At 47.0% G+C, this 23,695-nt stretch overlaps 1 protein-coding gene across 3 annotated transcripts; it reads right to left on the bottom strand.

The window, feature by feature from the left end:
* Positions 1–3,070: 3,070 nt before the first annotated feature.
* DIO1 (iodothyronine deiodinase 1) lies at positions 3,071–22,105 on the bottom strand. Of its 3 annotated transcripts, XM_017974765.4 has the most exons (5): positions 21,745–22,105; positions 12,028–12,171; positions 7,221–7,420; positions 5,838–5,890; positions 3,071–4,202 (listed from the first exon to the last, which is right to left on the bottom strand). In XM_017974765.4, the coding sequence occupies exons 1-5, from the start codon at positions 22,079–22,081 to the stop codon at positions 4,106–4,108; spliced, it is 831 nt and encodes a 276-aa protein (XP_017830254.1). In that variant the 5' UTR covers positions 22,082–22,105; the 3' UTR covers positions 3,071–4,105. The 3 variants fall into 3 exon arrangements, with proteins under 3 accessions (XP_017830254.1, XP_002750893.3, XP_017830257.1); XM_002750847.7 differs by lacking the exon at positions 5,838–5,890; XM_017974768.4 differs by lacking the exons at positions 3,071–4,202; positions 5,838–5,890; positions 7,221–7,420 and adding an exon at positions 20,970–21,053 and having other exon boundaries at positions 12,046–12,171.
* Positions 22,106–23,695: the final 1,590 nt, after the last annotated feature.

The following is a 23,695-nucleotide window of genomic DNA, read 5'->3' as shown; positions in this document are numbered from 1 at the left end:
ACATGACCTCTTCTTCATGTGGGTGCAGAGAGTTCACTCTCTGGTGTCTCTTAAGGGACACCATTCCTGTCATATCAAAGCCACAACCTTATGACTTCATCTAACTTTCATTTCCTCTGTATAGGCCCTGTCTCCAAATAAAAGGACCATTGAAGGTTAAAGCTTCCACATATGAATTTTGGGGGTGACAGGGGCACAATTCAATCCACAGCAGAAGGTGAAAAAGCATCCAAAGCAAAGGAAGTGTAACTGAAGGGGATTTCTGTGAGCCCCAGCTCAGAGAAAGAATTTACTTAATGATAAGCTATTCAAGACAGCAAATGTCAATGAAAATTGCAGATTGCCCCGCTGACTCCTCATCCCACACTATGTTTCAGCAGATAACAAGCCCCACTAAAGAAGACTGATAATCAGAAAAGACCCAGAAGGGGACTGCTCCGGGCCAGGTTCTCTAGAAGCAGAGCCTCAGACAAGGATTCTTTGAAGAGTGATTTCTTGAGGGAGTGGTCTCAGGAGGAACTTCTAAGGAAGTGAGAGAAGCAAGATCAGGCAGAAGGAAAAATTAAACATATGGCTTCAGCTGAAGTCTAGCCTCAGCCTGATCCCATAGGGAGCTCTGGAGCATGACTGGCACCAGAGAAGTAGACTGCCCCACCTTGCAGCAAGGGAGCAGGCTTTGGAATTTCAAATCCATCAGTCATTGGCTGTGGACCACCCTCAGGTGGAGGACATAATCTCACAGGTGTTTCTGGGTAAGACAGCTCCTAAGAAGAGGGCAAATTCTCAGGTAAAGAGTGTATCTGTGAGCCATTAGCAGCCAACACTCACAGCAGCTGGCGGACGAGTACAACAACTTGGTAAAAGGCATCTGGGCAGAGCACCAACAACACCTGCTGTAGCAGTGGCTGTCAAAGTGTGGTTCCTAGGGCAGCAGCATCAGCCTCACCTGAGACCTTGTTAGTCATGCAAATTCCCTAGCTCAACCCCAGATCTATTTGAATCGTAAACTCTGGGGATGAGACTCAAGAACCTGTGTTGCAGCAAGCCCTCCAGGTGATTCTGTAGCATGCCCAAGTTGAGAACCATTCAATTTCACTGGCCTATATGACTAGCAACTGTAAAAACAAAAGGAGCTGGGCACAGGGGCTCACGCCTGTAATCCCAGCACTTTGGGAGGCCGAGGAGGGTGGATCATGAGGTCAAGAGATCGAGACCATCCTGGTCAACAAGGTGAAACCCCATCTCTACTAAAAATACAAAAAATTAGCTGGGCACAGTGGCATGTGCCTGTAATCCCAGCTACTCAGGAGGCTGAGGCAGGAGAATTGGGTGAACCCAGGAGGTGGAGGTTGCGGTGAGCTGAGATCGCACCATTGCACTCCAGTCTGGGTAATAAGAGCGAAACTCCGTCTCAAAAAAAAAAAAAAAAAAAGGATTGGAATCGAGTCCAAACCTCTTGCAGTCTCCTGCACATAGTCCTTTCTCCACCTCTGCCCATGTTGTTATCCCCACTTGAAATGCCCGTCTCCCTTCCCATCTCCTCCAGGCTCCCATCCCAAATTATGGAAGTACTGGGCATCTTTGAAGACCAAGCCCAGATGCCACCAGCTCCATAAAGTTGTTGGATTCGCCCAGCTCAGAGGATTGCCGTCTCCTCTGTGCCCTCTGAGCATTTAGTCTTCACCATGCTCTAACAGACATTCCACCTTGAGTTGTGATTATTGGAGTGTATGTCTGGTCCCCTGTGAGATTAACCTGCTGGACAACAGCTGTTCCTTATCCATCTTTGCATAACTCTGCACCCAGAAAAGAATCAGTGCTCAATGTTTGATGCAGTAAGTTGAAGAAAATCAAATTAGAAAGCCCAGGGTCCATTTTTATCATTCTGAAAAACTCCTCAGTTCCAGCTACTATTATTTGTTGAAAACTGGGAGATTTCTGTGCATTTATAGACATGAATTGGAGGACCATCAGAGAGGTGATTCAGAAGAGCATTGCCTTATATGCTGTCTCCTTTTGTGGAACTTAGTACTTAGGAGGGACAGTGAGGGCTCATCTGTGCTTCAGCCCCGTCATTCTCACAGCTCATTTTCAGTATTGCCTCACAAACTCATGCCTGTATTGGTTATGAGTTGCTTGGGCAGGATGGAGAAATTTTATTCAGTGTCCTTATTGTCTTGTCCTCCTTCCACGCCTACCCCCAAAAAGAGGGCCCGAGGAAGCAGTTGTGGGACAATCATGACAATAATAATAATAGCCATCATTTCCATGACTCTTTCTCCAAGTCAGAGACAGTTCTAAGTGCTCTACTCATGAATCCTCTAGAGAGTAGGCACACTATTTTATAGGTCAGGATACCAAGGCAGCTTAAGCAAAGTCACCCAGTTGGTAGGAACAGAGCTAGGACTCTGGCCTTGAAGTTAGAGGTCCAGTTTGAATCTCAGCTTGTTACTTACTAGTTCTGAGAAGTTATGCAAGTTACTTAACGCTCTGAGCCTTGATTTCCTCATCTGTAAAATGGGGATAATCATCTCCTTTTTGAGTTATTGAGAGATTAAATGAGATAACATATCTGAAAATTACTGTGCCTGGTAGATGATTAATAATAACTTTATTTTTTTTTAACAGTCTCACTCTGTCACCCAGGCCGGAGTACAGTGGCGCCATCTTGGTGCACTGCAACCTCCGCCTCCTGGGTTCAAGTGATTCTTCTGTCTCAGCCTCCTGCAATAATAACTATTCTTAAAAGAGTAAAATGACAACATTAATAATATTAACATTGTAGCAACTAAAGTAGAGCTAAAGAGAATATGTTCTCATGCTAGGGAGAGGCCTTTCAGATCCATTTTTATGTCATGTTGTAAAGGTAATTTGATTCCAATGTGAAAAACTATTTCACTCCAGCAGGAGTTCATAAGATAAAACCACATTTAACATGTAACCTAGAGCCTGAACGTTCTTCCCCGCAAATGAGGCTCTTCCAGCAAATGGTATTTTTGCTGGTCAGATTACACTGGGCCGATACAAATTGGAAAAGAAAATATAAAGATCACACTGAAGCCATCCAAAATAGCCTGATACGTTTTAATCATTCTGTTATTAGCTTGCTGCATCTTATAACATTTTCTTTTGAATCAAGTCACAGCCGTATATACTTTAGGCTGTGGCCATCATAAATAAATACGTAAAGACACAGAGTTAAAACAGATGAATAACAATGGTTATCCATTAGTTTGATGTAATCTAACACAAATGACCATTAAGAGACTTGCAAAGAAATCAGAGAAACAGAATTTCACGTAGGAGCTTCTGCGTAACTGAATGACAGCGTTGCTGGTGCCTGTTGTTTGGTTTGGTCAAGGTTATGCTTTTGGGAAGCCAACCCTCCCTTCTAGGTGACTGTTGAAAAGTGAGGCTAGTGGAAGATTTCAGGGTACAGAGAGCTAGATTTCTATAAAATATATTCGAAGATGGTTAAGTGAGTTCTCTCCTCTTCCCTGGTAAAATTAGAGATGTGTTACCATGGAAACCTACCCATCGTCACCACCAACGTAGACAAGTTTAAATCTTTTGTCAAGGAGAGGATGACTGCCTCCTGTTTCTAATCCCTCCTCTTCCAACTCCTCATCTCTTTTTGACAACTGGAATTCTTCCCATACTTGGTTCTGAAAACCAATTTAGTGTCTTAAGTGATCAATTCCATAAATGCAAACCGGATAAAATGAATTTCCCTAATAGAAGGAATGCCAGCTTGAATTACGTGGTATCAGAGTGGCTGGAGAGAGACACCGTACCTTAGAAGTGTGCCTATGGAGTGCGACTGCTCTCTCAAAGACAGTGTGCAATGAATGTGGTCTCCACGGTGGGAGCAGTGTGAAGCTGTACTTTCTTCAATAGGAAACTGGCCTGAACAGCTCGAGTGTTGCTTCATCTTCTGATGATAACAGTTTGTCCTGATTGGGTGCTGTGACCTGTATTCCACAGCTGGGAGTTGTTTGCTTAGATTAGAAAAATCTGAGCTAGTGATTCAGCTAGGGACACAGGTCAAAGGTAAAAGCCAGCTGGGTCTCAGGGAGAGGCAAGCCTTGAGAAGCCCTCCTGTTGGTCACCTAGAATTGAGGTATCTGTCCAGATTAACTGTGAAGTTTTTCCAGAACATCACGAACTTCCTCTGGATTGTAGTTCCAAGGGCCGGATTTGCCCTGCAAGAGAAATGAATCAGGCATTCCCAGATTTCCAACTTGTAAGGGACATGTAGGTCTGGAGCTTAGTTGCAAGATCTGGTCAAATGATGTCTATGTGGGCGTCGTCAGCATGACTAATTCAATGGCAGTTGCAGCTGTGAGGTGGGTGAAAAAGTGTCTACAGTGCCATCAGCAGTTAACAGGAAGGCTGGACAGAAAAGTAGGAGGAAAACTAGAGGATGTAAAGTGACACAGACTTTCAGAAAGAGAAGGGGCCTATACAGATAAGGTTTTCTTCCATAATCAGACCTTCAGAATGGCCTAATCTTCCTCTCCAGTCTCACTTCAAGTTCTACCCATCCTACCTCAGCCATCTCTGCCTCTCCAGTTCTACTGCCCTAGGTCGGCCCTTTTCATCCACAGCTTGGGCAGCTGCCACCCTCCCACCTATCCCCAGTCCTTAGTCCCTGCTCCCTCCTGTCCATTTTTCATCCAGGAGCCAGTGAACTTTCTTCACTGCAACCTCCGCCTGCTGGCCTCAAGTGATTCTCATGCCTCAGCCTCCTGAGTAGCTGGGATGACAGGTGCACACCACCATGCCTGCCTAATTTTTGTATTTTTAGTAGAGATGGAGTTTTGCCACATGGGCCAGGCTGGTCTCAAACTTTTGGCCTCAAGTGATCTGCCTGCCTTGGCCTCCCAAAGTGCCAGGATTACCGGCGTGAGCCACCATCCCTGGCCATGGAACCAGTTAACTTTCTTTTGTTATTGTTGTTGTATTTTGTTTTGAGACAGAGCCTTGCTCTATTGCCCAGGCTGGAGTGCAGTGGCACAATCTTTGCTCACTGCAGCCTTTGCCTCCTCAGCCTCCCAAAGTGCTGGGATTACAGGCATGAGCCACCGCACCTGGCCGAACCAGTGAACTTTCTAAGTACAGGTCTGATCATGCCTTTTTCCTGCTCCAAACCCGTCAGTGACTCTCCTTTGCCTTAAGATGAAGGCCAAATCCCTTGGTCCAGAATGAGACCCCTGCAACCCCAGTGTCCCCATCCTTTGTTCATACTCTGCCCTATTATGCCTCAGTGTCTCTGCCCACCCTCTTCCCTATGCTGCAGTGATTTTTCACTCACCGTGCTCACTTGGCCAACTCCTTATCCTTCAAGGACCAAGCAATTGCTGCCTCCTCTGAGAAGCCTACCCTTCCCCAGAGGTTGAAAAACATGCAGCCTGAGAGCCAGGTCAGGGCCGATGCCTCACATGCTTTCATTTGCATGCTGTCTGCAGCTGGTGTTGTGCTGTAACAGCAGAACTGAATTGTTGTGACAGGGATTATTTGACACAAGGTTGAAAATATTTACTATCCGGCCCCATACAGAAAAGGCATGCTGACCCCTGCTCTGGAGTCCCGCAGCAGTTGGGACACTGTACTAATTTTATTTGGGTCTTCCTTATCCCTCAGCCTGTGAGTACCTTGAAGTAAGATGTGGGTCATTTTTAATTCATTTTTGTGTTTCTGGTATTTGCACAGGGCCTAATCCAAGGTAGGGACTCAGTGCCCAGCTTGCCTCAGTCATGCCTGAACCATGTCTCAGGGCACAGGAAAGGATGAAGAACCTGAATTCTACTGTGACCCTTGCACCATGGGCAATTTACCTGCAAGTTTTCACTTGTTTCATCTGAATAAGTAGGGTCAGCTTGATCTTGATCTATGGACAGAAGAACATCCACATACTTGATTTTATCTGCTCCCCAAGGCTTGAAATCCCTTCAGTAGCTTTACGATGTAGTTTCTACCTTCTCAAGGGAGGTCAAGACAACTGTGTCTAAAGGGTCAGAGGCTGTGCACTTACCTCCCTCACTCTGACCAGGCTGGAACTCTTTTTCCTTTTTGAGATGAAGTCTCACTCTGTCACCAGGCTGGAGTGCAGTGGCGCGATCTCAGCTCACTGCAGCCTCCACCTCCTGGGTTCGAGGGATTCTCCTGCCTCAGCTTCCCAAGTAGCTGGGACTATAGGTGATGCCACCATACCAAGCTAATTTCTTGTATTTTTAGTAGAGACAGGGTTTCACCATGTTGGCCAGGATGGTCTTGATTTTTTGACCTCATGATCCACCCACATGGAACTTTTGAGAGGGAACAATCACAAGAAAGGGAGCCCAGACTGCATTTCTGCCTCACATCCCTGCATCTAACATTTCCAGCTCCAGACCATGGGTTCCATTACCCTTGAGCCTTCTACCGGGCTCAGGCCTGCCTCAGATATTAGCAGCATCAGACCTTCTCATTTCTGGCCCACCCCATCAGGGGATTTAGAATTGAAATCAGAGCCTTGACCAGTGTGACCTTGGCAAAGTAATTCCCCCTCTCTGAACATTGTCTATAAAACAAAAACAGGCCAGACACGGTGGCTCATGTCTGTAATCCCAGCACTTTGGGAGGCCAAGGCGGGCAGATCACTTGAGGTCTGGAGTTCAAGACCAGCCTGGCCAACATGGCGAAACCCTATTTCTACCAAAAATACAAAAACTAGCCAGGTTTGGTGTGCACCTGTAATCCCAGCTACGTGAGAGGCTGAGGCCAGAAGAATCACTTGAACCTGGGAGGTAGAGGTTGTAGTGAGTCGAGATCACCCCACTGCACTCCAGCCTTAGCAACAGAGTGAGAGTCTGTCTCAAAAAAACCCCCCAAAAACAGAAACAACAGTCTCTGTCTCTCAACTTGAAACCAGACCAGGATTGGGCCATTATCTGGGTTCAAAAGGCAGCCAGGAGGATGCAGCTCCAGTCCAAATGCTAGGGACTTTTGCATGCATTATTTCATCCCCTGTGAGGTGGGGACCAACATTCCTATTTTGCAGAAGAGGAAACTGAAGGAACTCCAAAAAGTGAAGGGACTCGCCCATGGTCACATGGCTGGTAAATGACTGGGTGATGATTTGAATCCAGTTCTGCTTGATGCAAAGCCTTCTTATTGCCCATGCCCTCCCTCCCTGGGCCCCTTTGCCCTCCCTGGGCCCCCTGCCCCCAGGTCACCACCTTGTAGAGGATCCTGCCCTCCTGGATTATGTAGAGCCTCTCAGGCAGTGCTGCGTAGAGCTCGCTGCTCTGGTTCTGCATCGTGTCCACCACCACAGGGCACTGGGGGCTCCTGGCCAGCAGCAGATGGGCTGCCTGCAGGCGATCCTGAAGGTTCTGGTGATTCCTGATGTCCACGTTGTTCTTAAAAGCCCAGCCATCTACAAGAGAAAGGCCAGGCACCAAGTTCCATTGACATGGCACACACTTTCTGCAGACTAAATAGCCCCTCACTTTTAACTGAGGTTCTCAGAGGAGCCCTTGGCAATGATTGGCCTAGTTTCCTATTATGGTTGAATGTGCAAGGTCACATCGGGAATTAGTGATTGAGGTAAAACTGAAGCCCAGGGCTCTTGGCTGCCAGGCCTCTGCTCTTCAATGTGAAATAGTCCAGTAAACCAGCACTCCTTGATCTTGAATTTGCATGCATCATTTGGGGATGTTGGTAAAGTAAGATTCTGATTCAGTCTGTCGAAGGTGGGGCTGAGAGTCCAGCTAACTTCCAGGAGGCCAAGACTGCTGGTGCCTGGACCATACTTGAAGAGGCAAGGTTCTAGATCAGTAGTTCTCTAAGTGTGTGTCCCCAGACCAGCAGCATCAGCATCACCTGGAAGCCTGTTAAGTAGTGAAAACCCTAGGCCTCAGCCTAGATGGACTAGGAATGGGACCCAGACATCTGTGTTTTAACAGCCTTCCAGATGATTCTAATTTATATCGAGTTTAAGTACTACTCTCCAGAGTCTAAACAATTTTCTTCTCCTAATTCTTCACCACATTGTTCTTTCAAAAATGCAAATCTGGCCCGGGTGCAGTGGCTCACGCCTGTAATCCAACACTTTGAGAGGCTGAGGTGGGCAGATCATCTGAAGTCAGGAGTTCGAGACCACCCTGACCAACATGGTGAAACCTTGTCTCTACTAAAAGTACAAAAATTAGCTGGGCGTGGTTGTGCACACCTGTAATCTCAGCCACTTGAGAGGCTCAGGCAGTTGAATTGCTTGAACCTGGGAGGCAGAGGTTGCAGTGAACCAGGACTACGCCATTGCACTCCAACCTAGGTGACAAAAGCAAACTTATGTATAAAAAAATAAAAAAGGCAAATCTGAGCATGTAACTCTCCTGCTTAATCTTGAATCTTTTTGTGGCTACTGCCCTCAGGACAAATCTCAAGCTCCTCTGTGTCGTAAGCTCCTCTGTGTCGTCCCCCAGGCTTTCAGTGACCTGGCTCCTCCCCATCTCTCCAGCTTTTTGCTCCAGCCAGATGGGTGAAATACTCAGATTCTTTGACCCACCTGCCTGCAGAGTAAGCAGAGTGGGGCCTTCTTTTTTCTTAGTTCAGATACTGTTACCTCTGCTACTGCAGCTGATGTTGCATGAGCTCTACTGACCGCCGCGAGATCAGCCACTCAGGGTGAGCTCACAGCCAAGTACAATAACTAGCCTGGCAATTACCCTTGTTCCCATGCACTTCTAAGCAGTCTCCCTGCCTTCTAATCATACTACCCTCCAAACCATCATCCTACCTGTCCTTGAGAGACACACAATGGGCCCACAGGTTGAAAAAAATAACCATAAACTGCTGGTGGCCTTGCCCTTCTACTTGCCCCAAGGTCATGTGGACTCTGAAACACTGAAGAGGTGAAGCCAATAGAGCTAGAATTCACACTCAGGTCTGAAATTCTAAAGTTTGTGTTCTTCCCACCACACTTCATGCCTCCCCATATTCCACCTGGGCAAATGTGGTATGTGGGGACAAGGAGGCCAACTGATTTGGGACACAGACCCTAGATCCCCTAGGATTGGTGGACACTGGCTCTGTATGTTTTATTTCTGAGGTTCAGGCCATACCTACTTCTGTCTGACAGAAACAAAGACCCTTGGGAAGGAGATGGGGAGGAGGAAGAACTGTCTGCATTAGCAGTGGCAAATCACAGAGCAGAAAAACTGGTATGTTGGGACAGGTACGGAAGCCTTTCCTCAGTTGCTTGATGTGGGAAGCTCTGGATTCTGGAAAGGCTTAAATTTTCCCAGTCTGACTCCAGGAAAAATGGGTCAAGGGATAGGTATCAGGACCAGGAAACAATTTCTGTGATGATCCAACTCCTCTTGTGGCAGTTTGCAATTTGTTCTTTGAAAGATTAAAGCTATATCCTTTAGGACCTTGTTACTCAAAGTGTGGACCCTGGACCAGTAGCCTTACCTCACCTGGGCTTCATTCCAGCCCGGCCCTCCTGAGCCAAAATCTGCATTTTCATAAGATCTCCAGGTGACCAGAATGCATATTAAAGTTTGAGAAATGCTGCCCCAAGACAATTAATTTAGCTTTGGCTGAACTTCAACTGTCAGCTGTGATGTCATCAAGGTATTGTCTCTTCACTGCCACTGAGATTACAAACACCGATGTCACTGCCCAAGGTCTCTTTCTTTAACTGATGGCTGCTGCTCTCACAAAGGGATATTTGAAAACAAACAAACAAACAAACAAACAAAGGGATATTTGACAAAGAGATATATTGTGCTTATTTTTGCTCTGCTGGTCCACAGGCTGGTTTTTTAAAGTTTATTATGGAAATTTCCATATATACGTGTTACGGTTTGGATATGGTTTGGTTGTTCCCACTGAAATTCATGTTGAAATTTGATCCCCCATGTGGCAGTGTTGAGAGATGGAGCCTAGTGGAAGGTGTTTGGGTCATGGGGGCAGATCCCTCATGTAAGGCTTGGTGCTGTTCTCAAATGAGTTTTCACTCCTGCAAATCTGGATTAATTGTTGCAGGAATGGATTCATTTCTGTGAGAGTGGTTGTTATCAAGTCAGGAACCCCCTCAGGTTTTTGCCTCTTCTTTGCAAGCGTTGACTTCCCCTTTGATCTTCTCCACCATGTCAGGATACAGCACAAAAGCCCTTGCCAGAAGCCAGGGCCATGCCCATAAACTTCTGTCTGCAGAGCCATGGGTTAAATAAATATCTTTTCTTTATAAATTATACCATTTAAGGCATTCTTTTATTGCAACACAAAACAGAGTAAGACAATACATGAAGGGAGAGAGAATGGTATGATGGACCTCCATTTACCTATTTATTACCTTGTGCTAATATTTTAAGTTGCCCCAAAGTCTTAATGAGGACAGAAGCTGCCAGTTAAATGAACACAATAATAAGTTGAAAGCAGTCCTTAAACCCTTAGGTGTATATAAATCAAGATTTAATGGGTCTGGGTGGGGCCTTGGAATAGGGCGTTTTTAATAAGCAGTCCAAGTGGTTCTGACACCAAGCATCTAGGGACCACACTGGGAAAAGCACTGATGGTCCAACTTGGCTGAACATTAATCAGTAGTAATCTCTGTGCTTACAGCACTCAGACAAACCAGCAAAGCTTATATTGGCCTAAACACTTACTCATTCACCCAACTTTTACTGAGCTCTGGCTGTGTGACATGGACTCTGCTGGGTGCTGGGTGACAGAAATGAGTCAGACAGCTTCTCTCTTATCTTGTGGAGAGATGAGTGAGCACATGACTCTTCTTCCTCTTGGCCACGCCAGGCTTCTTGCCTTATTCAATCTCTAGATTTGAGATTTGGGGCAAACTCATGGATTCAAGCCCCATGGAGATCAGGGAGATGGAGGGGTATCTGACCCTTTTATAAAGTTCAATGGGCTTCCACAACTTCTAGACCAAGGTGTAGAAGTTTCAGGGAGGGACGTGTCTGCCGTTTATAAGGAAGAACTTTCTCATGAACAGAGCTGTCCAGCAAAGGAACAGGATTTCCTGTGAAGTAATGAAGATGAGTGACCGCCAGTTAGGGGCTGTAGAAAGAATTTTCTCCCCAGGTAAAAGTTGGCCTAAAGTAGTGGTTCTCTAAGTGTGCTCCCAAGACCAGAAGCATCTGTATCACCTGGAACTTGTAAGAAATGCAAATTCTGGGGCCCTCATCCCAGATGGACTGGACCCTGGGGTGTGGTCCAGCAGTCTGTTTTAACAAGCACCCCAGGTGGTCCTGATGCTTACCAAAGCTTTGGAACTACTGACAGAGGTGAACTGTAATGTCCCTTGGAGTCTTGGGATGTATTTTATAAGCAGCCATATAGGTCAATCGCAGTAGCTCACACCTGTAATCCCAGTACTTTGGGAGGCCGATGTGGGCAGATTGCTTGAACCTAGGAGTTCGAGACCAGCCTGAGTAACATGGTGAAACTCTGTCTCTATAAAAAATACAAAAAAAACTAGCAGGGCGTGGTGGCATGTGCCTGCTGTCCCAGCTACTTGGGAGGCTGAGGCAGGAGTATTGATTTAGCCCAGGAGGTTGGGGCTGCAGTGAGCCATGTGAGTGCTATTGTACTCCAGCCCCAGCCCAGGCAACAGAACAAGACCTTGTCTCAAAAAAAAAAAAAAAAAAAGAAATTGCCTTATGGCCATCATTTCACCTGTCACATTTTCAGTGGGTCTAAATTCCTTGTAAACGTATTCAAATCAGTTCCTCTCCCTTGACTTCCCTTATTTATCGGATCAAAATGTTAGAATCCTCTCCCAGCCAGCCAGACTGTCACTCCAGGTGTTCTGCTCTCGGTAGCCTGGTTGAAAGCACAGACTGTGAGGTTAGCCTAGCGCAGGGCCTGAGAGTGGTGGGTGCTCAGTGAATAGCAGCTCTTCCCCTCTCTCCTCCTCTTCCTCCCTCCACCTCCCAACCTTGAGATGGGACCTGGGGGAAAGGGAGAGAGAAAAGAGACAGCAGAAAGAGGTGGAAGAGGCAGAGAATCTTCCTGTACCTGATGCATGTGCCTCTTCAATGTAAATGATGAGAAAATCTGCTACGGAACTAAAGTCTTCAGTAAGTCTCTTGAATTGGTCAAATTTGAACATAAATGAAGGTCAGGTACAACTTCCGAAATTCAGCACCAGGGGCCTGTTGCCTGAAACAGAAAGAGCCATCGCAAACTGAGACTCTACACACAGCTTTCTTTTATAAGCACCATTTGCACTCCTACGTTCAATTCTGCTATTTTTATGCCCCCCACTCCACCACCCCAGGACGAGTCCTAGGTGCTGGGGTCCAAAGTCTAGAGAGCATGACTTAGCAGGGGCTGCTAAATGAGAGGTTTGTGTTAGGTGGTTTCAGCAGACCACCTGCAGTTGCCGCATGCTAGGCTCCTTAAATATGATAAGAGGAGCCCCTTTCATGTGGTTTATGAGTCAGGCATGCATCCATTCTCTCATGTGATGGGATTAGTAATACTGCAGGGTTGGTCATTTTTCTCCATTTTACACACTTGCTCCAGCTCACACAGCAGGTCAGTGAGGAGATAAAATGAACATTTTGGTTTCTGGACTCTCAATTTAGTGCTCTTTCTATTCATAGCACTTCAGTTTCCTCGTCCACAAGAGGGCATAATAATACTTTATAGCACTGTTATGAGGAGTAAATAAATTAATAGAGTTAAGGGCTTCATCTGGTGCCTGGCCTATAGTAGGTGCTTAGCTGTTGCTATGAGCTTTTATCTCCTCCCTGAGCTGTGAAGCTGGGAGGCACCGAAGGCAGCTCCACAAAGAAAGTGAATGGTTGGAGTAGGAACTGCTGCGTAATTTGCTGGGCCTGCTGCCAATGAAAATGCAGGGCTCCTTGTCTAAAAAGTAGGGGAAAGTACCATAAAATTCATTAAAATATAAAGATGTTTCCTTTTTTTTTTTTTGAGATGGAGTCTCGCTCTGTCACCCAGGCTTGAATGCAGTGGCGCAATCTCAGCTCCCTACAACCTCCACCTCCTGGGTTCAAGTGATTTTCCTGCCTCAGACTCTTGAGTAGCTGGGACTCTAGATCGTGCTACCACACCTGGCTAATTTTTGTATTTTTAGTAGAGACGAGGTTTCACCATGTTGGCCAGGTTGGTCTTGGACTCCTGACCTCAGGTGATCCACCTGCCTTGGCCTCCCAAAGTGCTAGGATTACAGGCCTGAGCCACTATGTCCAGCCTAAAATACAAAGACGTTTCTAATTTTCTTTGGTCTCTCTCTTTTAGTTGCTATTTAATGTCATACTCCCCTGATACAAGGATATTCATAGAGTGAGAGCAGATCCTCACAACTACCCAGCACCCCAGAAACTGAGTGTGTGTGCACCTCCCCTCTCCCTCCAGCCACCAGACCAACATGCCCTGCCCCACCCAAAATCACAGGAGTTGAGCCAGACATGGCCCCTTCCCACCTGCCCACCACCCCAACCCACAGGGTATTGCAACCTCTGTGAGGGATATACTAGGTACCTTGATGAGGGAAGGGGTGGGCAAGAGCCTCCCCCAACCCTCGGTCACTGTGAGCCCAGGATGGGGACAGCTGCCATGAGACACTGGGGGATGTGATACCCGACCCCCACCTTTCTCACCTGACCCCCACCTTCCTCACTTCTGTATCTAGGCCCACTCTAGGGTCAGGAGATGGCAGTAGTCTCTGGGTGGGAGCAGGAAGGAGCACCTGGGGATGGGAGAGTGGGCCTTGGAGAACATGTCCTGGTGGGGCAGGGAGGCTGTGGAAGGCAGGAGCCTGTGTGAGCAGAGCCTCCAAGTCCTCCAGGCATGCTCCATTGTCAAATAGGGTTTCGCTTACAAAATGCAGATTCAAAGATAAAATTTTGAAGAATGTCAGGACATACTTTGCAACTCTGGTGTACTAAAAACAGCAACAACATTTGGGAGGCCGAGGCAGGTGGATCACAAGCTCAACAGATCGAGACCATCCTGGTCAACATGGTAAAACCCTGTCTTTACTAAAAATACAAAAAAATTAACTGGGCATGGTGGCGCTGCCTGTAATCCCAGCTACTCAGGAGGCTGAGGCAGGAGAATTGCCTGAACCCAGGAGGCGGAGGTTGCGGTGAGCCGAGATCGCGCCATTGCACTCTAGTCTGGGTAACAAGGGCGAAACTCTGTCTCAAAAAAAAAAAAAAAAAAGAATCTGGATTTTATTCTAGGTATGTGGGCTATCATGGGGATAGAAAGCAAGGGTGGTCAATATTGTTGCTTATCTTCTTTCTTTGTTTTCTTTTTTAAGAGATGAGATCTTGTTAATGTTGCCCAGGTTGGAGTGCAATGGCTATTCACAGGTACCATCATAATACACTACAGTCTTGAACTTCTAGGCTCAAGTGATGCCCCTGCTGCAGCCTTCTTAGTCGCTGGAACTATAGGCACACTTGACTACATCCGACTCATTTGTTGCAGTTTGGCTGCTCAGCTCCTAACTCTCCTTCCTACTTAGAATTCCCTATTTTGTAGTCTACTTAATGAAACAGTGTGCCCAGCTTTGCTCTATGGAAGACAGAAGGGCCAGGTTCACACTCTACCCTGGCAGCCAGGGCTCAGGCAGTGACCCCAGCTGGGCTAATTATACCCTTCTACATAGATCTTTGATTCTGGGAGTCATTGAGATGGTAGAATTCATCCACAGACCAGTGTGGTGCCCCTGTAAGGGATGGTGATGGGTTCCCATGGCAACCACAATGACAGCAGCATCCAAGCCCAACTATTGATGCTAAAAGACAGTCCAATCAAGACCAGCTGGTATTGATTCTAGAAGGCATTCAACATCTTTCCAGTATGTTCCTTTATGTACATATGTGTATGTGACCAAGAAAACCAGAGGGAGCGTCTGTTGCTTACAAGCCAGAACCCTGACTGCTATAGTAGAGCTATGTAATGACAGGTTTATACTTGAAGATCACTCTGGCTGCTCTGTGGAGAAAGGACTAACAGTGAGAAGGAAAGTGAGGGATAAGCAGTTGGGGGCATTGGAGAAGTCTACATGAAAGACAATGGGCCTGGACGCAATAGCCTATGCCTGTAATCCCAGCACTTTGAGAGGCCGAGGCAGGAGGATCGTATGAGCCCATGAGTTCAAGACTAATCTGGGCAACATAGCGAGACTTCACCTGTACAAAAAAAAAATTAGCTGGTCCTGGTAGTGTGTGCCTATAGTCCCAGCTACTCAGGAGGCTGAGGCCAGAGGATCCCTTAAGCCCAAGAGGTTGAGGTTGTAGTCAGTTGTGATTGTGCCACTGCATTCCAGCCTGGGTGACAGAATGAGACTGTGTCTCTATGAGAGAGAAAGGGAGACGGAGAGAGAGAGGGAGGGAGAGAGAGAGAGAGAGAGAGAGAGAGAGAGAGAGAGAGAGAGAGAATCGGAGTCTAGGCTTGCTAGTGTAGGGCAATAGAGTTGGGGAGAAGGTGGAATTGACAGGGCTTGCTGATAGATGGGGAGTAGAGGGCATCTTAACTTGCTTATTTGGTTTATTTGGTTAACTATACCCCCTCTGTGTTCTGCTATTCTGCAGAGAATTTAAAGCTCCTTACACCTATACTAAAACATTAAATATAATTTTTTTTAATTTTTTACTTTTTTCAGGCCGGAGTGCAAAGGTGCGATCTCAGCTCACTGCAACCTCTGCCTCCCAAGTTCAAGCAATTCCCCTGCCTCAGCCTCCCAAGTAGCTGGGATTACAGGTGCATACCACCACACCCAGCTAATTTTTGTGTTTTCAGTAGAGATGGGGTTTCATCATGTTGGTTAGGCTGGTCTCGAACTCCTGACCTCAGGTGATCTGCCCGCCTTGACCTCCCAAAGTACTGGAATTACAGGTGTGAGCTACCATGCTTGGCCAGATTTTGTTTTATTCATGCCCCTCTGGGAGGCATACAACAGGAGGGGAAAATGGAATACACACAGGCCATAGATCCCATGCATTTGTTGTAATTGAGCTATATTTTGAGTCTGAGTTTTCTGGGCCAAGTAAAAGAAGAAACAAAATTGGTTTATATTCCTTATATAGAGCAAGGCTGGGCACACTGTTTCATAAATAGAATACAAACAAGAGAATCCTAAGTAGGAAGGAGAGTTAGGAGCTGGGCAGCCAAAACTGCAAAAAATGAGTCAGATATAGACAAGTGTGTCTATAGTTCCAGCTACTTAGAAGACTGAGGCAGGAGGATTGCTTGAGCCCAGAAGTTCGAGACTGTATTATATTATGATAGCACCTGGGAATAGCCGCTGTACTCCAGCCTGGGCAACATAACAAGATCTTGTCTCTTAAAAAAAAGAAAGAAAGAAAGAAAATATGCAACTATTGATTTATATAGTGCCAGTCTCTGCTGGTTGACTGCACTATGATTCCTCACCCATGTGATAAGGAGGCCCAGGCTTTGGGAGGGCAGCTCAGAGGTCAACTGTGGCCAAGTGGCCAGTTACTGGCCTCCTATGACCCCAGAGAGTCACTCTGTCACTCTTTAGGTAGGAACTCAAAACACCTGGGCCACATAGCAAGACTCCGTCCCTTAAAAAAAAATTACCCAGTCGTGGTGACACATGTCTAGTCCCAGCTACTTGGGAGGCTGAGGCGGGAAGGCCGCTTAAGCCCATAAATGAGATTCCTATGAACTATGATCGTGCCAGTGCACTCCAGCCTGGGCAACAGCATGAGACTCCATCTCAATAAAAATAAAAACTAAAAATAAAAAATAAATAACCCAAATGACTTATGGTTGTGATCAACTCTAAGTGTCAGCTGTATGAAATTTTGTTTTTAATTGGGAAAAAATTCAACATCCACTGATTCAGACCCTGGAAGACACAGAGCCATTTGTTTATTTATTGTGTGGTTGGGTACAGTGGTCAATATTGAGGGCAAAGTTTAAACTAAGTTCTCTGCTTTCCTCAGCCGCAGAGAGATAAAGGATGAGTACATGGGGGCTGCCGCCCCGCCCATGTCCACAGACCACAGTGCAGAGAACACCATTTCAAGAATCCAGGCCAGGTGCAGTGGCTCATGCCTATAATCCCAGCACTCTGGGAGGCCGAGGCGGGCGGATCACGAGGTCAGGCATTCGAGACCAGCCTGGCCAACATAGTGAAACCCTGTCTCTACTAAAAATACAAAAAATTACCTGGGTGTGGTAGCGAGCGCCTGTAATCCCAGCTACTCGGGAGACTGAGGCAGGAGAATCGCTTGAACCTAGGTGGAGGAGGTTGCAGTGAGCCAAGATCACACCACTGCACTCCAGCCTGGACAACAAACAGTGTAAGACTCTGTCTCAAAAAAAAAAAAGAAAGAATCCAGTGAAGACTACCAAGTCCAACTCCTTTGTATACCTGGGAAAACAGCCCGGGTCAGTAACTCCCTCATTGGGATCTCTCAGCAGAGAAATCCTATTTATTGTTACTGGACAACACTTGTAAGTATACTTGGAAAAATGTTAAAAGATTTCAAACAGGGGCTGAAATAAAACCAATTTCAGATTAACTCTCATTATCCAGAAAGTAAATCATCCAGAACTTGCCTTCTGCCACACCATGCCAGTTACTGATGTTTTGCTTTGTGTGTGTCCAAGAGTGTGTGTGTATATTGTGTGTGTGCATGTGTGTGGACACACCAAGGACTGGAGGTGGCCGAGAGTTTCCCTGAGCTCCTGCTGTCTCATCCAGTAACAGCAAGTGCATGGGCTGAGAGTTAGAAGGCACACATTCTAGTTCTGGCTCTTCAAAGAACTCCCTGTGTGACTCTAAGCAAGTCATTCACCTCTCTGGGCCTTTGCATTCAAAAAATGAAGCAGCTGCTTTAGATTATCAGTAAAGATTCTTCAGGTCTCTCTGTCTCTGTCTCTGAGTTCAGAGTTTATACCCAAAGCATACAACGGAGCTTTTTGGTGGCCTGGTGGGTTTCCAAAGTATTACAACATGTCTTTTTTTCTTTCTTTTTACTTTTTGAGACAGTATCTTGCTTTGTTGCCTAGGCTGGAGTGTAGTGGCATGATCTCAGCTCACTGCAACCTCCACCTGGCAGATTCAAGAGAGTCTCCTGCCTCAGCATCCCAAGTAGCTGGGATTATAGGTGCATGCCATGACACCCAGCTAATTTTTGTATTTTCAGTAGAGACAGGATTTCATCGGATTGGCCAGGCTGGTCTTGAACTCCTGACCTCAAGTGATTCACCAGCCTCGGCCTCCCAAAGTGCTGGGATTACAGGCGTGAGCCACTGCACCCAGTCAATATCTTTCCAATAAGCAGAACTGATCATGTTTACTTCCCACTTAGAAACTCTTCCAGAACTTAGCAGGATAAAGTCAACCTGCAGCTACGACACACAAGGCCCCATAAGCTCTGGTTCCCGATGATGCCTTCTGCCTCATCCTTCACCCCTTCCTGACTCTGGGACCCCACTTCTGCCAAACTGAATGATGCTCTTCCACATCTCAGACCTCTCTTGCTGCTTCCTTCTGCCCTGCCCTGCTCCCCATACTCCGCTTCCTCACCCACCCCAAGGTTTCACTGCCCCGAGACAATCAGCTTACCATCCTCTCCTCCAGAAAGCTTTCCCTCAGCCACCTCCTTACCCTACTCTTGACAAGGTTCCTTCCCCAGTGCCCTCTGCTTCCTTGACACAACACCATCTCTCACTCAGAGTTAAGAGGCTTTCCAGAGCAGAGGCCTATGCTGTTTATTTCTGTATTGTTAGTACCTATGATTTCAGGGGACTTTAGGTTAATGTGTTGAAAGTCAACTCTATTTTATAAGTAGATTTTTCTTTTGCTTCAGTTTCCTCCTCTTGCCATTAAAAATCATTTATTTATTTATTTAGTTTTGAGACAGGGTCTTGCTCTGTCACCTAGGCTGGAATGCACTGGTACGAACACGGCTCACTGCAGCCTTGACTCCTGGGCTCCAGTAACCCCAGTCAGCCTCCTGAGTAGCTGGGACTACAGGTGCACACCACCTCACCCCACTAACTTTTTAATATTTTGTAGAGACAGGGCTCTACTATGTTGCACAGGCTGTTCTTGAACTGCTGGGCTCACGCAATCCTCCCACTTGGCTGCTCACAGTGCAGGGTCTGCAGGCGTGACCACTGCACCTGGTCACTCTTAACATTTTATAGTCTCAGCTGCAGCAGCAGGGAGCAGAAACAAATTGAACAGTCTATTTTATTTTATTTTGAGACAGAGCCTTGCTCTGTCACCCAGGCTGGAGTGCAGTGGTGTGATCTCAGCTCACTTCAACCTCTGCCTCCTGGGTTCAAGCGATGAGATTTACAGGCGCCTGCCACCATGCCCGGCTGATTTTTGTATTTTTAGTAGAGATGGGCTTTCACCATGTTAGCCAGGTTGGTCTCAAACTCCTGACCTCAAGTGATCCACCCGCCTTGGCCTCCCAAAGTGTTGGAATTACAGGTGTGAGCCACTGTGCCTGGCCCAAATTGAACAGTCTTTAAAATGTAAACTGGCTCCCTGAAAGTGGACAGTTAGGTGATGTAAGTACATTCCGTGAACTGGCCATGAGGCAAGCTGGCTTTCAGGGACCTGATCTGCAGATGATTGGTATTCAGCAAATTGGCCTGATTCTGTTACAGTGCTTGGCACATGGGCATGTGGGAAGTTAGTTATTACCATAAACTGAGGTCATTTGTGCACTGTGGTTTAAAATTATAAATGAACAACAACAAAGAAGCTCCTGCCTTCCCCTCTGAAACACTCTTCCCTTTTTCCTTGCCAAGCTACAAAAATGTTACTCATTCTTCAAGGCCTAGTTCCAGAGCCATCTCCTCCAGGAAACCTTCCAAGTCCTGCAGGCAAAAGTTCTGTTTTTTTATAGCCTCCCCCATTTCACTTCTATGGAATTGTAAACTCCTCACGTGCACACGCTCATATGCACATGAAATTCCAGGAGGAGGATATAGTATTCAGGGTTTCCCAACCTACTTCGACCAGGGAACGCTACAAAGTAAAGCATATCTGTGGAATTTAGGTTCTAAAGAACGTGCTTTGAAAAGCACAGGATAGGCTGGGCACAGTGGCTCATGCCTGTAATCCCAGCATTTTGGAAGGCCAAGGTTGGTGGATCACTTGAGTCTAGGAGTTCAAGACCAGCCTGGGCAACATGGTGAAACCCCCACCTCTACAAAAAATACAAAAATTAGCTGAATATTGTGGTATGCACTTGTAGTCCCAGGTACTAGGGAAGCTAAGGTGGGAGGATGGCTGGGAAGTCAAGGATGCTGTGAGCCATGATTGCACCACTACACTCCAGCCTGAGCAATAGAGTGAGACCCTGTCTCAAAAACATTTTTTTAAAGAAAAGTAAAAGAAGAACAAGAAAAGCACGGGATAAACCAACTGCCTCAGGTGCCTTCTCTACCTGCTGCATCTAGGCCCTGGGCCAAGCATGCTGAGGAATCCAGAGATAAATCAGACACACACCCTTTCCTGAGGCTCCCCATTAGGCAAGGAAATAAGACTTGTGCTCAGGTAGCCAGGTGCTGGTCAGGGAGCAGCAGTGTCCAAGGAGAGGCACAGACAGAGAGCCATGAGCCGAAGGGAGCTGTAGGGAGCTGTGCATGCCTAGCTGTAGGGAGCTGAGGTGGCTTCACAGAGGAGGAGGTGGCAAGAGAGCTGGACCTGAGTGAATGAGGGGGATTGGGACTGCTGGCAATGGAGTGGCGAAAGGCATTCCTGACCAGCCAACAAAATCAGCAAAGGCAAAGACAAGGGAAGGTACAAGAGATGTACAAGGCCCAACAGTTTGTCCAGAAGAAATGAGTGTGAGGGAACTTGGAGGTAGTATTGGATGGAAAAGCTGGAGCCTGATCAGGGAGGACCTGTCCAAGGCTGAGCCTGGGCTTCATCCTAAATGCAGAGGGAGCATCTGAAAGTGGTTGAGCTGGGATGTACTCACAGAAGAGTGATCCCGCAGCCATTCACAAGCTGGGCTGGCTGAGTGGGCAAGTTGGGGAGAAGGGAGTTCTGTCAGGAAGAGAAGCTGGAAGGACAAAAAAGAGAAAACTTGAGTGGCGAGGTACAGAACTCAAGTAGATGAGACTGGTTTGCCTGGACTGGGGAGTGGGTGGAGTTAGAGAGAGAATGAGAGATCTTTAACAAGTGTTTACTGAGCAGCTTCCATGTGCCAGCATCAGGTATGGGTGGAATCGTGGGTTAGAGCAATGGTCGCGACCTGCATTGAGTTTGCAGGCTGGTGAGGGAAACAGAATCCCAGCCAGCGTACATAATTACAAACTGCAACAGGTGTAATCAAGAAAAGTTCAGGATGTTAAGCAGGCAGGTGAGAGTGGGTAGCCTAGTCTGGGGGAATTGGGCTTGGCTTCTCAAAAGAAGTGTGATTGAGCAGCAGTCTGAAGATTGAACAGGAGTTAACTAGGCAGAGAGGTGGGCAAAGAGCAGCCCAGGCAGATCAGCCTGTGCAGTAAGAGCAGTGTTCCAGGGGCTGAAGTGCCGGACAGGATGGTTCGTGATGTGAGCGCCTGGGAAGGTGGTGACGTTACTTAGAGAAACAGAATCCACAAGAAGTCCTAGTTTCAGAAAGCAGGAAGAGGACGAGGTCCACAAGGAGCAGCAAGAGTATTAGGAGAATTCGGGACTTTCCAACCCATCTCCTCATCCCCCTCCACCCGTGCTATTTCAAGCACCCCGCAAGTGGGTAGCAGCCTCCTGACCTTGCATAAAGTCCCAAATGTTGCACCTCTGTCCTGAGAGGTGGACCACTGGGCAGTTTGGGGCCAGACCCCCTAGCTCAGTCGTGTCCTCTAGTCGCTGCCAACGGACCTTCAGGACGAACCAGAAATACTGGGTACTGAAAAAGGTCGGGATCCAGTTGTCGTGGCTGAAGTTAGGGTTCCTGGTCATACCCGTTTTGTCGCCCATGGCTAGTATGTTCTTCTTGACTCTGTCTGGAAACAATGTCAGAAGCACTTTGCCCACAGCCACATGCACAGCCACCTCCAAGAGCACCCAGAGCCTCTTCAGCCACAGCCCTGGCCCGGGCAGCCCCATCTCGGCACAGCCAGAGTAAGCTCTGAAACCTACGGGCAGAGAGGCTGCAGCCAGGCCACACTGGGCGGAGCTGAATGAAGGTACAGGGTAGGAGCAGCCAACCGGGGCCAGGGGAAGGAGTCAGGTCAGAAGATGTTTGTCTTTCTGTCATGAGACAGAAAATTCCTAACCAGGTGCACAAAGGTCTGTTCCAGTCATGATCATTTCCCATTCTTTGCCTTAACTTTAGAGAGATTCTTGGATTGGTAGATTCCACATCTTAAATTCTCCCTCTGATTAATGTTTAAAAAACAAATACTTAAAAAGACCACACTTATAGAGACCCTGTTAGAGGCTCTCCCGCAAGTCAATAGGTTTGCATGTTAACAAACTCTTCTTTTACTAATGAAAGATGTTTCCCCATGATGACTTCTAGCTGGTGGTTGACTATTTCTGTAGTCAGACCCCTCCCCTGAGATAGGGATTTGAAACCTCCCAGGGCAAAGACAGAAACAGGATCATCCCTAGCAAAACCTGGGGCCTGCAACTCCCCTTAGCACTGGGGATGGAGTGATAGATAAAACACCCTCTGTTTTCAAGGAAGTCATGGTCCAGTGCAGCGAATAGACAAGTAAACAGAAAAACTACCATTTCCTATATGAAGTCCAGAGGTGGAGGGTGTGTGTGGGGTACGAGAGCATGGAGAAGGGGAAGCTAATTCTGGTTGGAGAAGTCAAGAGGTTTTCACTGAGGAGGTGATTTCTCTTTTTTTTTGTGAGACGGAGTCTCGCGCTGTCACCCAGTCTGGAGTGCAGTGGTGCAATCTCGGCTCGCTGCAATCTCTGCCTCTTGGATTCAAGCAATTCTCTGCCTCAGCCTCCTGAGTAGCTGGGATTAGATTACAGGCGCCCACGACCACGCCCAGCTAATTTTTGTATTTTTAGGAGAAATGGGGTTTCACCATCTTGGCCAGGCTGGTCTTGAACTCCTGACCTAGCAATCCACCTGCCTCGGTCTCCCAAAGTGCTGGGATTACAGATGTGAGCCACCGCACCCAGCCTGAGGAAGTGATTTCTATGCTGAAACCAGAAAGATGGCAAGCAGTCAGCTGGCCAAAGTGGGGATATGTCCTAATGGAAGGAACCACATGACCAAAGGCCCAGAAGCCAGAGACAGCATAGCTCAGTGGAGAAACTGAAAGAAGAATCATGGAGCTCAGAGTTGAAAAGTGTTTTAAAACACACCAAGACCTTTTTTTGTTTTGTTTTTTAACAATTGAGATGGGGTTTCCACACTCTTGTTACTGGGCTGGAGGGCAGTGGTGCGATCATAGCTCACTGCGGCCTCGAACTCCTGAGCTCAAGCCATCCTCCTACCTCAGTCAGAGTAGCTGGGACTACAAGCATGCCACCATGCCTGGCAAATTTTGTTACTGTTATAGCCACTCCTTATGTTACCCAGGCTGGTCTTGAACTCCTGGCCTCAAGCAATCATCCTTCCTTGACCTCCCAAAATCCTGGGATTATGGGAATGAGCCACCATACCCAGCCCCCAACTTCTTAAAGTAATCAGGGCTGATTATACCCCATCACGTGGCACTCTTTTATTTAATTTATTTATATGCTTATTTTTGAG

The sequence above is a fragment of the Callithrix jacchus genome, chromosome 7, assembly GCF_049354715.1.
Source record: "Callithrix jacchus isolate 240 chromosome 7, calJac240_pri, whole genome shotgun sequence".
Lineage (NCBI taxonomy): Eukaryota > Metazoa > Chordata > Mammalia > Primates > Cebidae > Callithrix > Callithrix jacchus.
This window is presented reverse-complemented; position numbering and strand designations above follow the sequence as displayed.

Coding starts and splice junctions, on each gene's coding strand:
- DIO1 (XM_017974768.4), bottom strand. CDS start 22,081: ATGGGGCTGCCCGGGCCAGGGCTGTGGCTGAAGAGGCTCTGGGTGCTC. Junction 21,054..21,744: donor CATTTGGGACTTTATGCAAG/GTCAGGAGGCTG, acceptor TTGTCCTTCCAG/CTTCTCTTCCTGACAGAACT.